The following is a 12,013-nucleotide window of genomic DNA, read 5'->3' as shown; positions in this document are numbered from 1 at the left end:
CATATTCACCAAATAGGTTCATCTGGAAAAAAAGAAGAAAAAAAATACAAGTCTACGTGAGATAGAAGATCACAGATTTGGAGGAAATGCTGGAAATAATGTTCAACTATTATCCAGGAATACCAGGTTCAATTCTTCCTGAGGGAATGTAATCCCAGTCTCCCAAAAGACACTATACTATAAAGTAATCAGAGAGGGCAGTCTCAGCCTTACCTGTTCATGCTGTTATAATTTTTGTCCTAATTGAACATTCAAGTGGAGCAGGAACAGGATTCAGCTGTCTCACTATACAAATAAGTATCACAGTCACTTAGCTAAACAGACAGTTCTGCTCTGTGGCACAAAAGCATATTTAAGTATTCCACACAAATTTAGGCAACTCTGACAGGATGACTCAAGACAAATTTACATCTGTATGCCATATAGGATAGTAGTTAAGATGCTGACATGCAAAACCTTGGTTCAAACCCATGCTGTGAATCAGGCAGAGCAACCCTGCACAATACTCCACTGAAATGGTTTGTTTTGGACCACACAAACAGCTTACTCCACAGCATGATGCTGTTCGCTAGAAAGGAGGTCTTGCTTTTCTCACTCAGTGAACTAAGTCCCCAAAGTTTTCTTATAGTCAGTGGAGAGAGAGACACTTACATCAGATAAGTAAGTAGATTTGCAGTAAGAATCTAATTTAGGCCTTCTGAATCACTTCCTGGAAGAGGCGGACTCTCCATTGCTGTCAGGAGAGTAGCTGGCTGAGTTAAGTGACTTTGCTACACAATTCATAGATACTTGCCAGATTTTAAATGCTGAGGTTTGGGACAGTCCCAGACATGCTTAGCAAGTCCAGCATATGATACTAACAGCATATGCTGTGAAAAGTCCCCCATGCATGCTCAATAAGTCTGACATGCCCAGTATGCACACATGATTTATCTGCATATGCTTGCTGTGCAGTCTGGCATTTAGAAAATCAGACAGTTGTTGCAAAAGTATGGGGAAAAGTCACGTCCTATATGGTCTTCATACAGAATACAGCATCTGACTGTGTAATATAGGATATCCATGTTACACAGGACATCTGCTTAATAAGGCCCTAATTATTTTTATATGTATGGTTCAGAAATAAAAAAGGTAAAAAATATTTTGTTTAAATCTAAAACCAAAAGATTTCTTTTGTCTTAACTGCCAAACCAAGATGAAAAATAAATAAATAACTTGCCAGCCCCAATTAGAGTTCTATCAACAGATTCTCCCATAAGAAGCTTAGAAGTGTTACCATTTCACTGTTTCCATTTCAGCAATAGACTAACTTAGATCAATTGCTTGTTCTTCTTTTCTTTATACATAGGACAAACGTATATAGTGAACTAGTGAATCTAGTACAAAATTCTGTAGCAATTGCAACTGCCACTGTTTTGCACATGGAACTACTGTGCAGCTGTGGCAGGTGCCACCCACCCAATGAAAACAGGGCTTCTTGGCTGCTGAAGCGTAGCGGCTATTGATTACCTTTTTCCGTGCCCTTATTCTCAGGGCTTTATGGTACTTGGGGCCCTCAGCCAATGGGAGCTGATACTGACCACAGATCAGATTTGGCTTGGGTATAAATGGAGTCCTTTGGGGGGCCCATTTTGAGCTAGTCCCCCCTGGAGTAGCACACTGCAGTTGAAGACTCTCCCCTTGGGTTGGGATGCTGCCTAAGGAAACTCCTTGAGGTTCCTATGGGTCAGGACACTGCCCTGAGAAGTTCCTCGAGGTTGAGAGCCCTCATTTTTTTAGGTGAGCGACAGAGTGTTTTGGGTTGTTGTTAAAACCTAGGAAGTGGTGATAGTTTTGTTCTCCTCTCACAGACATTCAAATCTGCTGTTGTATGCTTGCAGAGTGCTAGTTAATTGTGTTGACAGCACATTTTTATTTTTTGGCTGTTTTTTGTTTATTTGAGACCCTCCGCAACAGCAGGTTCATTTAAACATGGAATTACTTGAAACTTTGTAAAAAAACACCCATCTAAAAAACTCAATCTCAACTTCATCTTGCCTCAACATATTTAGTCTTCACACAGTAGGAAAACACTTGGGATCCAAGAAAAGCCCCAAGCCAAAAATAAATCACATGATGGACTAATAGGCCTCAAGAATCAAAGTTCTTTTCATCCTTAGCATATGTTCTCTAAACTACTCTACATTAGTGAAATGCTAATTCCATTGGCATTTTGCCACCAATTTTAACAAGGCCAGAATCTGAGCCTTGGCTTCCCCTTAAAATAAAAGGTGTCTAAGTATCTTGCTGGATCGGGAGCAGTAGGCTTAGCAAAAGGCTGGTTCAAGTTACACCATTTAGAGATTATGATCTTTTAAACTGCTTTTACAAATGTCTTGGGTCTTGTGTCTGCCTTGTTCTACTTTCTCTTAGTTCTGTAAAAAAATTTTTTCTTCAGGCCCTGATTAGAACTAAGGAATATTAGCCTGAAATCTGATCTTCAAGAATGTCAGAAACAAGAGTAGCTGATGTGGTATTAAATATATTTAATCATTTCAGCTACAAATGCTGTTGATAATCATCAGTCAATACAGGTCATTTTCTTCCAGGAAAATTTTTTAAAATATACATATTCACAATAGAATTTTCATGGCATGGCTCCTTTACCAGAAGTGCATTAGGATTCTGTAATGCTATGGTTAATTGTAGCTATATAAGAAACAAGATCTCAATATGCATATTTCAGGGGATGCTAGTTTGGTTTGCTTTGCTTTATGCAGTTTCTGAAAACTTAGGCTCACAATCAGAAAGGAATTAAGGTGCATCCTCAATATATTTGATTTCAACAGCAGCTATGTGCCTACATACATTTGTATAAGTAGATCTTTGTAAACGCAAACAGTGTCCAGTAATAGTTTGTATTCACATCCCATGCAGCATAGGCATATGGCTTTCAAACCTCTATGAATTTATTTCTCCATTTAAAATGCACATAAATGATAAGTTAATACAAAGAGTGCTTCCCTTTTTAAAGGACAGTTTTCAAATAAAGGTTTTCCAAATATAACAAGCTAAAGATACATTTAACATCAATAAAGTATTGAGAGGGTTTTTAAAGATCTCTGCTCTGTTTTTCATCATTTTTATACTTCATTACCTACTATACTCACCCAGCTTGGGCAAAGAAATCCTACTAGCCACCTTTAGTGACACGTGACAAACACTGGAGAGAGAGAACTGCAGTCTAAAAAGTATGTTATTTTCTTCCCTTCTTACTTTAAAACTAATTCAAAATGAAGAAATAAAACCTTTATTTAGTTACAGAAAAGTTTTTGCTTTGGAGTTGTTGTGGTTTGAGCCCAGAGGGCAACTGAGCCACTCACTCCTTCCCCCTCAGGAATGGAAAGGAAAAAATACAACAAAAGGCTCAGGAATCGAGATAAGGACAGGGAGGGATGACTTACCAGTTATGGTCACAGGCAAAAGACAGACTCATTACGGGAAGAAAAAGAACATCAATTTAATTCAGACACTAACAACAACACTTAACAGAGAGAGTAGGACAGTGAGAAGTATAACCACATCTTAAAAACACCTTCCCTCCACCCCTCCCTTCTTCCTGGGCTCAGCTTTGCTCTCAATTTCTCTACCTCCTGCCCCTTAGCAGCACAGGGGGTCAGGGGATAGGGGTTGCAGTCAGTTCTGCTGCTCCTTCCTCCTCAGGGGGACAACTCCTCACACTCTTCCCCTGCTCCAGCACGGGGTCCCTCTCACGGAGACAGTCCTCCACGAACTTTCTCCGACATGAGTCCTTCCTACAGCTGCAGCTCTTCCTGAGCTGCTCCAGCGTGGGTCCCTCCTGCATTCTGTAGTCCTCCCAGTACCGAACTACAACAGTGGGGGCTTCCCACAGAGTCCCAGCCTTCTTCAGGCACAGCCACCTGCTCCAGCGTGGGGTCCTCCATGGGCTGCAAGTGGGCATCTGCTCGACCGTGGACCTACATGAGCTGCAGGAGGACAGCCTGCCCTCTCACCATTAGGGGAGTCTCTGCTCCAGTGCACCTCCCCCCCTCCTCCTTTCTTCCACTGACCTTGATGTTTGCATTGGTATCTCCTTCACAACTCCTCCTCACAACTCCCACTCCTCCCAGGTTCCCCTTCTTAAATATGTTATCACAGAGGTGTGGCCACTGTCACTAATTGGCTCGGCCTTGGCCAGAGGCGGGTCCGACTTGGAGCCGGGGGAGCTTTGAGAAGCTTCTCACAGGGGGCCACTACTGTAGCCCCCTCCCCCACTACCAAAATCCCCCACCACACACACAAACCCAACACAAGAGAGATTTGAGATCTAGAATCTCAATAGGCTTCTTTCTCTTTTATACTTTCAGCATAAAAATAATAAAGGAAAAAGAGAATCTGAAAAATCTGGTAAATGCCATTCTAAAGCTATTGGAAGCTGGACTCCTGGGCTTTCTGTTTTCTCATTAGTATGGAAAGAAGTGGAAGTTTCATAAAAGCAACATATTGTAGACCGAAGTCTCAAATTCATACAAAGTATATAAATCCCAAACCTCTCTTAAAACTCTTGAGTGACTAAAGACATAGAACTACAGGTAGTGTCTTGCTAGCCCAATCCTGCACAACACTGAACACCTCCTGAAGGATGCTGCCCTCCTCCAGCAACAGCCAGCTTGCACTGTCTCAGCATGCCAGAGACAACCCCAGATAAGTTCCTAAGGAGTCCCATGAGTCCTCACTGACTGGAAGAACAAGGATTAAAGCAAGGAATGCAAAAGGTTACCTGAGATCAAAAAGAAACCAGAATATATAAAACCCTATGGTTTGTGATATTTGGGGTATATTTAGAGCCTGGAAATTACAAAATTGATTTTTATAATGCTTAATTTCAACTCACCGTAACCAAGATCTTTAGAAGAAGATGAAAAAACATGGACAGATTCCTAAAAGGAGCTATTGTATCACAACTGTCCAAAATCCCTTTAATAATTTGCAGCCTGATGCCTTGTATTTTACTGTATCATTCCAAAACACCAGAAATAAACATTAAATCCAGCCAAGCTGTGCCATCCTGCACAGACAAAAGTGTTTTCAGGAGGAAGGGGATGGGGATTGAGAAGCCCTGTTGACAGTTTTATAATATATTTAATCTTGAACAGAGTCTAAAATTCTAAAATGAGAGAGACCCAAAATACCAACAGCACTGAGCTTCATATGAATTTAAACATGCTTTTTTTTTTTAGCATGGGCTCACATGACTTGTTAAATAATTTACTCTGTAAATTACTTATCCTGTCTTATTTATTAACAATTCTAGAGTGCTTTATATAACTGCATTAGAAATTTACTTTGTGGTTTTGAAATGTATACACTACACAATCACCTCTCTCTTTTACAGGGGAAGAGCTAAAAGACACCTACCATTTTGTTGACAAGCAGTTCTTCCTGAAATACACTAAATAATTTCAAACCTCATTCACCTGAATAATCATAAGACAACATATTAATGACTTGATACTAGAGCTGCTAAACTAGGCCAGAAATATACTTGCACTGCAAGAAGATACTTTGATAGCAAGGACTATGAAGAGTCATATACACTAAAATATACTAAGAGTACATTTTACTTAAAGAGAAAATATTAGATCAAGCTTTTTACAAAAAATCCTGAAAACTTTTGAAGTGACTCATTTACTATTGTATTAATATTTTTATTCAAGTGATCTTGCTAAGAATTACTCATGTGCCATTGTATCTATAGTGTATGGATTTAACAATATTTATATATTAACTTTACTATCACCATTCTTGCTCCTTAGCTCTTAGTTTGAGCTTCAATGCCTGATTACATGATTTTAATTCAGGCCTCACTCTGGAGTTCAGTTTATCTCTAATAACACCAATGCTAAAAAACAATTATTATGATTAAGCTGTGTTGCGATAAACAATTTTAGCATGGGCACATGCTTTCCAGACTGAGACCAGCACATGTCAGCACCCTAAGCAAAAGGACAAAAATCTAATCTTATTGGCTGATCATGGCTTGAATGAGTGTACTGTTCTCTAGGTAAAAAACTGGCTGGATGGCCAGGCCCAAAGAGTTGTGGTGAATGGAGTTAAATCCAGTTGCCAACCGGTCACAAGTGGTGTCCCCCAGGGCTCAATATCAGGGCCCATTCTGTTTAATACCTTTATCAACAATCTGGATGAGAGGATCCAGTGCACCCTCAGTAAGTTTGCAGACAACACCAAGTTGGGTGGGAGTGTTGATCTGCTTGAGGGTAGGGAGGCTCTACAGAGGGATCTGGACAGGCTGGAGCGATGGGCCGAGGCCAATTATATGAGATTCAACAAGGCTCAGTGCCAGATCCTGCACTTGGGTCACAACAACCCTGTGCAACGCTACAGGCTTGGGGAAGAGTGACTGGAAAGCTGCCTGGCGGAAAAAAGGACCTGAGGGTGTTGGTCAACACCTGGCTGAATATGAGCCAGCAGTGTGCCCAGGTGGCCAAGAAGGCCAGTAGCACCCTGGGTTTTATCAGGAATAGTGCGGCCAGCAGGTCTAGGGAAGTGATTGTCCCTTTGTACTCAGCGCTGGTAAGACTGCACCTTGAATGCTGTGTTCAGTTTTAGGCCCCTCGCTATAAGAAAGACATTGAGGTGCTGGAGCGGGTCCAAAGAAGAACAACAAAGCTGGTTAAGAGTCTAGAGAACAAGTCTTATGAGGAGTGGCTGAAGGAACTGGGGTTGTTTAGTCTGGAGAAAAGGAGGCTGAGGGGAGACCTTATTGTTCTCTACAACTACCTGAAAGGAGGTTGTAGTGAGGTGAGTGTCGGTCTCTTCTCCCAAGTAGCAAGTGACAGGACAAGAGGAAATGGCCTCAAGTTGCACCAGGGGAGGTTTAGATTGGATATTAGGAAAAGTTTCTTCACTGAAAGGGTTGTCAAGCATTGGAACAGGCTGCCCAGGGAAGTGGTTGAGTCACCATCCCTGGAGGTATTTAAAAGATGTGTAGATGTGGCACTTAGGGACATGGTTTAGTGGTGGACTTGGCAGTGTTAGGTTAATGGTTGGACTCAATGATCTTAAGGGTCTTTTCCAACCTAAATGATTCCATTATTCTATTAGAGGCACAGGATTCTGGAAATCTGTCTTTTATCCATCAGAAGATAAAACTGTGCAAAAACAACTAGGAAGGGGAAGAGTGAGGAAGATAACTAAGAAAAGCACCAGGCAGAAGTACTCCTATGTCCTCCCATACCAAGTTTCAGCAGCTGAGTCTCACAGGGCTGATGCAAAAGTGCTCTGGAGGTCTTTCTGCTGATTTCAGTGGATTTGGATGGTGATCCAACTAGGAATAAAGTAATACCTGGACTGGAAAGAGAGTGTTTATTAAGCTCTAAAGTGCTATTTATCTATGGGCCAAAATAGAGTCAAGGCACCTAGGTACTAAGTGGTGGAGGCTGTTCAGTGTGTGGGAAACTGCAGCTGTTATTCCTACCAGCACCACCTCAACTTTCTCTCCCACTTCTCAAAGCCAAGGGGAAACCCTTGCTGCCCACTCATACCCTGCCTGCTCAGTGTCATCCACCTGGCCCATGGCCAACCCTTTGCACCACCATGGGTTTTACATGCCTGACCCAACCATGCAGTATCCCACCTGCAAAATTCCCAGTGCATATGGCCTTCTTCCCAGATAAGGAACATTCCCAGGCAAATCCAGGCATCCCTCTGATATAGGTATATTAAGAAAGTTAAGCATAACTGTAAAATAGTTAGCTATAGTAAACTTAAATTATACTTTAAACTAAAATTCCTTTAAGCTGTAAAAGCAAGGCATCTCTGAGCTGTAAAAGCAAGGCATTTCTGAATTGTAAAACAAGGACAAAGGACTGGGGCCTCTGACACCTGGAGATGGAGGAGATCTGCATACCTGGAGATGGAGGACACCTGCACCCCCCCCCCCCCCCCCCCCCCCCGCAGACAAGGGACACCTGTGATTTGCAACCCAAAGGATGACTCCCCATTCAAGGATATGCATCACACATCAAACCGAGAACCAAGGACGATGGCACCGATCAAGGATGCGCATCATATCACGTTTGGATAAGATGGAGGAAAGCATGACAATGTTGATACATTTATGGCCTACGGAAGAGACTGTTGATACAGAAATTCCAGGACTAATTACACATCATTATGAATATGTATGTTTGTATTGTAAGACCTCGTGGATATGTATGAGATACCTGCATTTAGGTCGGGGTTTCACTGGCTTAAGGTGTGCATGTTTGGTGGAGAGATCCCCCATGCACCCAGCGCTGAAATAAAGAATGCCTGCTTTCTAACACTCTGACTTCTGAGTTTTAGAGAGATCTTCTCCGACCGACTTTTACGGTATCACCTCAGGCAACATTCCCAGAGAGTCAATGGATGCTTTGCCTAGGACTGTGGGACCCACTCCAATCAAGAGCAGGACATAAGCAATAAATGAAGGATTGGTCTCAAAAGACATTCAGGAAATATAAAGGAATATATTACAAGAAATTAAGTGTCTTATGCTCTTCTCACTCTCATTTGTACCAAGAGTAATTCCACCAGAGATCAATGGAATTGTGTTCCTGTAACTACAAAACATATAAAAGAAAAATCAAGCCTGAGGCTTCCTAAATAAAATGCATGCTGCAGCCTCTTGAACAGGTTGATTAGCTAGAATAAACAAGACATGCAGTGTTAAAAAATATGTTTTCACACTCTGTATCTACCATATTAGAAATGCTTCCTTACATATTTATTATTTGCTAAGTTCCCACAATGAAATAATATGGCAGCTGCAGGACTCCAATTTTTAATTTATGTCTACAAACTAATTAAAGGGCCTTCATGATTTATGTTAAAAAATAAGCATCTTAAATACATGCAATAGCATCTCCTGAGAAATTCAGTACTACAAAATGTTTTTAGATCATCAAACACAGCATGCAATGTCACAGAATGAGACAGTAAAAAAATGAAAAGAAATGTAAAGATGCTGAAAAAGCATTCAGTGATGCTGAAAAAGCACAGAAAAGAATAAAACCCAAAAATATCAATGCAAAATGACTGGGTATGTTTTAAGTTGATCATGTCTAGCATATATATTTACATATGCATTTTTTCTCTGATCTTTTAAACAGAGCTTAAGTTCTAGGGGGAAATTGAACATACTGGATAACAAGACTAGAAAAGCTTATAAAAATAAGCAATAGTGCATAGCTTGAAGCAATTTTTTTTTTAAATTAAGCAGTCCACAGAATATTAAAAAAACATCTGAAACAATAACTGTTGTAACAACTTAGAAAGATTACTTCATTCTCTTAGGTCCTAAAAATCTACCGAAGGTAGGCCCTATACAAGTTGAAGAAATTAATGTCTCCAGCTTTTTCCACACACATACATGGGGAAATGCAGCAAACTGACTATAAAAAACTGCAGAAAGGTAGCCCAAGAGCTAGAATTAATCTGAAGTCACACCAAATTTAATGGCATTTTCTCATTGTTTCTAAAGGAAACTGAAAAAGAGGAGAAAGAAGGAGAAGGGAGAGTTAGAAATCTGTATATATTTTGGAAGTAAATATTCTGTTATCTTTTATATTAAAAATGTCATGGGAAACAATGCAGAAACAGCAGGTGCTGGGGAAGATGGAAATGGACAAAACAGCTGTAGAGGGGTTTTTTCCCCATATCTATCGTCTACAAATCTGGTATCCTAAATTTTTGCTCAGCAAGTCTTTGCAGCTTTTCTCAGGCAAAGTATGTAGATTCCACAGAGCTGTAAAAAGGATGGATGACTAAACACAAAAAGCTACTGGATTCCTTTACTGAAATAATTTGCAGTCAAACAAGGTTGGAAAAAACACATGGAGTAAGAGGGGAAAAAAACCAACCAAACAGAAACCCTTCCACTTTCCTCACTATTAATGAATGAGGGTTTCCTAATGCTCCAACACTTGCTGAGAGACAGCGCAATGTTCTTCTGCAGACAGTATTTTCTCCTTCCAGCTACCTTATAGGGAAGAGCAAAGCAGACTCACGTGCCTATGACCAGGGCAAGGAAGCTAGTTTGCTCTCCCTTCTATCAGAATGTGCTGCATCGCTTTCTTCCCCTCCACACACTTTTTTTTAAATATAAAAAGAATATAAATATAAATTTATATTTATATAAATATAAATATATAATATAAAAAGAATATAAAGTGCAGATCTGAGAGGGCAAGGCCACCCACCAAACTCTCCATTTGCGGGACTAAACGGAGGGAGAAAAAATTAAAAAGGAGAAATAAAAAACCTTTCCAAATCTGCTGCCGAAGCAGAAGCAAGATTTGAGTGGTGCATACTCCACACCACCACCTGGCAGATGCAAGGGCAGGGAACGCAGGCCAGCTGCGCGCTTCTGCAACCCCGGGTATTTCCGCGGACCGCGGACCTCCGCGCCGACCTTCCGCTGCTCCGCTTCACTGCCCGTCCCGCTCCCAGGAAATCGTATCGCGGGCAACTAGGATCATCTAAATGGGTTCGAAATGATATCTCTGGGAAGTCAAGTCCAAATTAAATCACACCGGACTTTTAGGCTTCCAGCTAGAACATCAGTCCGCGGAGCAAGTGCATTTCAGCGCAGGGAACTTCCCCTCTGCCCGCCGTCCCCACGTCGCTCCGGTGGCTCCATCCCCGCCATCCCCACGCCCGGAGCTGGGGCCGAGCCGTACTCACATCTCGGTGACATTGTCGCCCTCGGCTCTCCGCTGCGGCAAGGGGAAGGACATGATGCCTGGCGTCGGCTCCGCGCACCAGATCCGCCAGGAGCTGCAGCGGCAGGACGCGGGGCAGCCCAGCGCGCCCCACCAGGAGCCCAGCACTAGGCAGCACAAGCCCCACAGCCGCGCCAAGCCGGGGCCCGGCCGTCTTTGCCGCCAGGACGCCATGCCGCCCGCGCTCACTCCAGCGCTGCCTCGATGTCCTCCACCTACAACCACTGCCGGGGAACACGATCGGAGGGTGCGCAGCCTTCGGAACCGCGGGCGAGCACCCCGCGGCCAGGGTTTACATGGACGCACCGCAGACGCCCGGGAGGCTTTGCAGGGCGGCGGGACCAGGCGCTGCTGCGAGACAGACAGAAAGGGGTGATGAGAGGCGAGAGAGGCCGCCGGCACGGCACGGCACGGCGTGGCGCGGCCCGCCCTAGTACCTGCCCTGGCCCTGCGGACGGGCAGCGGCGCCGCCTGACCCGCGGTGGTTCCCGATGATGCTGCAAAACGCGCGGAGCGGCAGAGACAGGTGGCAGAGGCAGCGCTTCCACCTGCGGGGGCTCTGCCGACCGATGCCCGCGGTAGAGAAGGAATGGAAGAAACAGCGCAGGTCGCGGCGGAAGCGGAACGCAGGGTTCTGTGCTTGCCGCTTTATGCACCGTATCCTCCTCCCTCTAGCTGACAGGGAGACAGAAGGAAGGAGCGAGACGGGGAAAGAGACGGAAACAGAAAAGAAGAAAGGGGGGAAAATAGAGGGGAGGACAGACGGTGAGACAGAAAGCAACACACGGGGAGAAAGAGACTTAGAGAGAAAGATGGGGAGAGTGAAAGACAGCCTGAGAAGGAGAGCAGATGTGAGAGAGGGAGACAGGGAGAGATGAAGACAGAGATGAGGAGCAAGAGAGTTGCCCTGTATGAGAGAGAGCTGCTGGAATGCATGGAGTTCTGTCTAGGGATGGATGATGAGCCAACTGAGAGTTTATGGCTAAGGATTAAAAACTAGACCAATACAGGTGACATTGTAGTGGATGTCTGCTTTAGGCTGCCTGATCAGTAAGAACAAGTAGATGAGGCCTTCTACAAACAGCTAGAAATAGCCTCACATTTTCAGGCCCTGTTCCTCATGAGGGACTTCAACCACCCCAGTATCTGCTGGTGTTTTACCCCGGGGGGGGGGGGGGGTATGTGAGAGAAAGAGAGATGGTGCAGGGTTCTTTCTGGATCTCAATAAG

At 43.4% G+C, this 12,013-nt stretch overlaps 1 protein-coding gene across 1 annotated transcript in view; it reads right to left on the bottom strand.

Moving 5' to 3' along the window:
- The window catches only part of LOC141917553 (BDNF/NT-3 growth factors receptor-like), a 243,026-nt gene extending 231,729 nt beyond the window's left edge, over positions 1–11,297 (bottom strand). Inside the window, exons 1-2 of the mRNA XM_074810810.1 lie at positions 11,222–11,297; positions 10,747–11,135 (exon numbers count right to left, since the gene is read on the bottom strand). Coding sequence (XP_074666911.1) covers positions 10,747–10,958 — 212 coding nt within the window. The 5' untranslated portion in view covers positions 10,959–11,135; positions 11,222–11,297. The remainder of the gene's footprint in view (positions 1–10,746; positions 11,136–11,221) is intronic.
- Positions 11,298–12,013: the final 716 nt, after the last annotated feature.

The sequence above is a fragment of the Strix aluco genome, chromosome W, assembly GCF_031877795.1.
Source record: "Strix aluco isolate bStrAlu1 chromosome W, bStrAlu1.hap1, whole genome shotgun sequence".
In the NCBI taxonomy this organism is placed as follows: Eukaryota; Metazoa; Chordata; class Aves; order Strigiformes; family Strigidae; genus Strix; species Strix aluco.
This window is presented reverse-complemented; position numbering and strand designations above follow the sequence as displayed.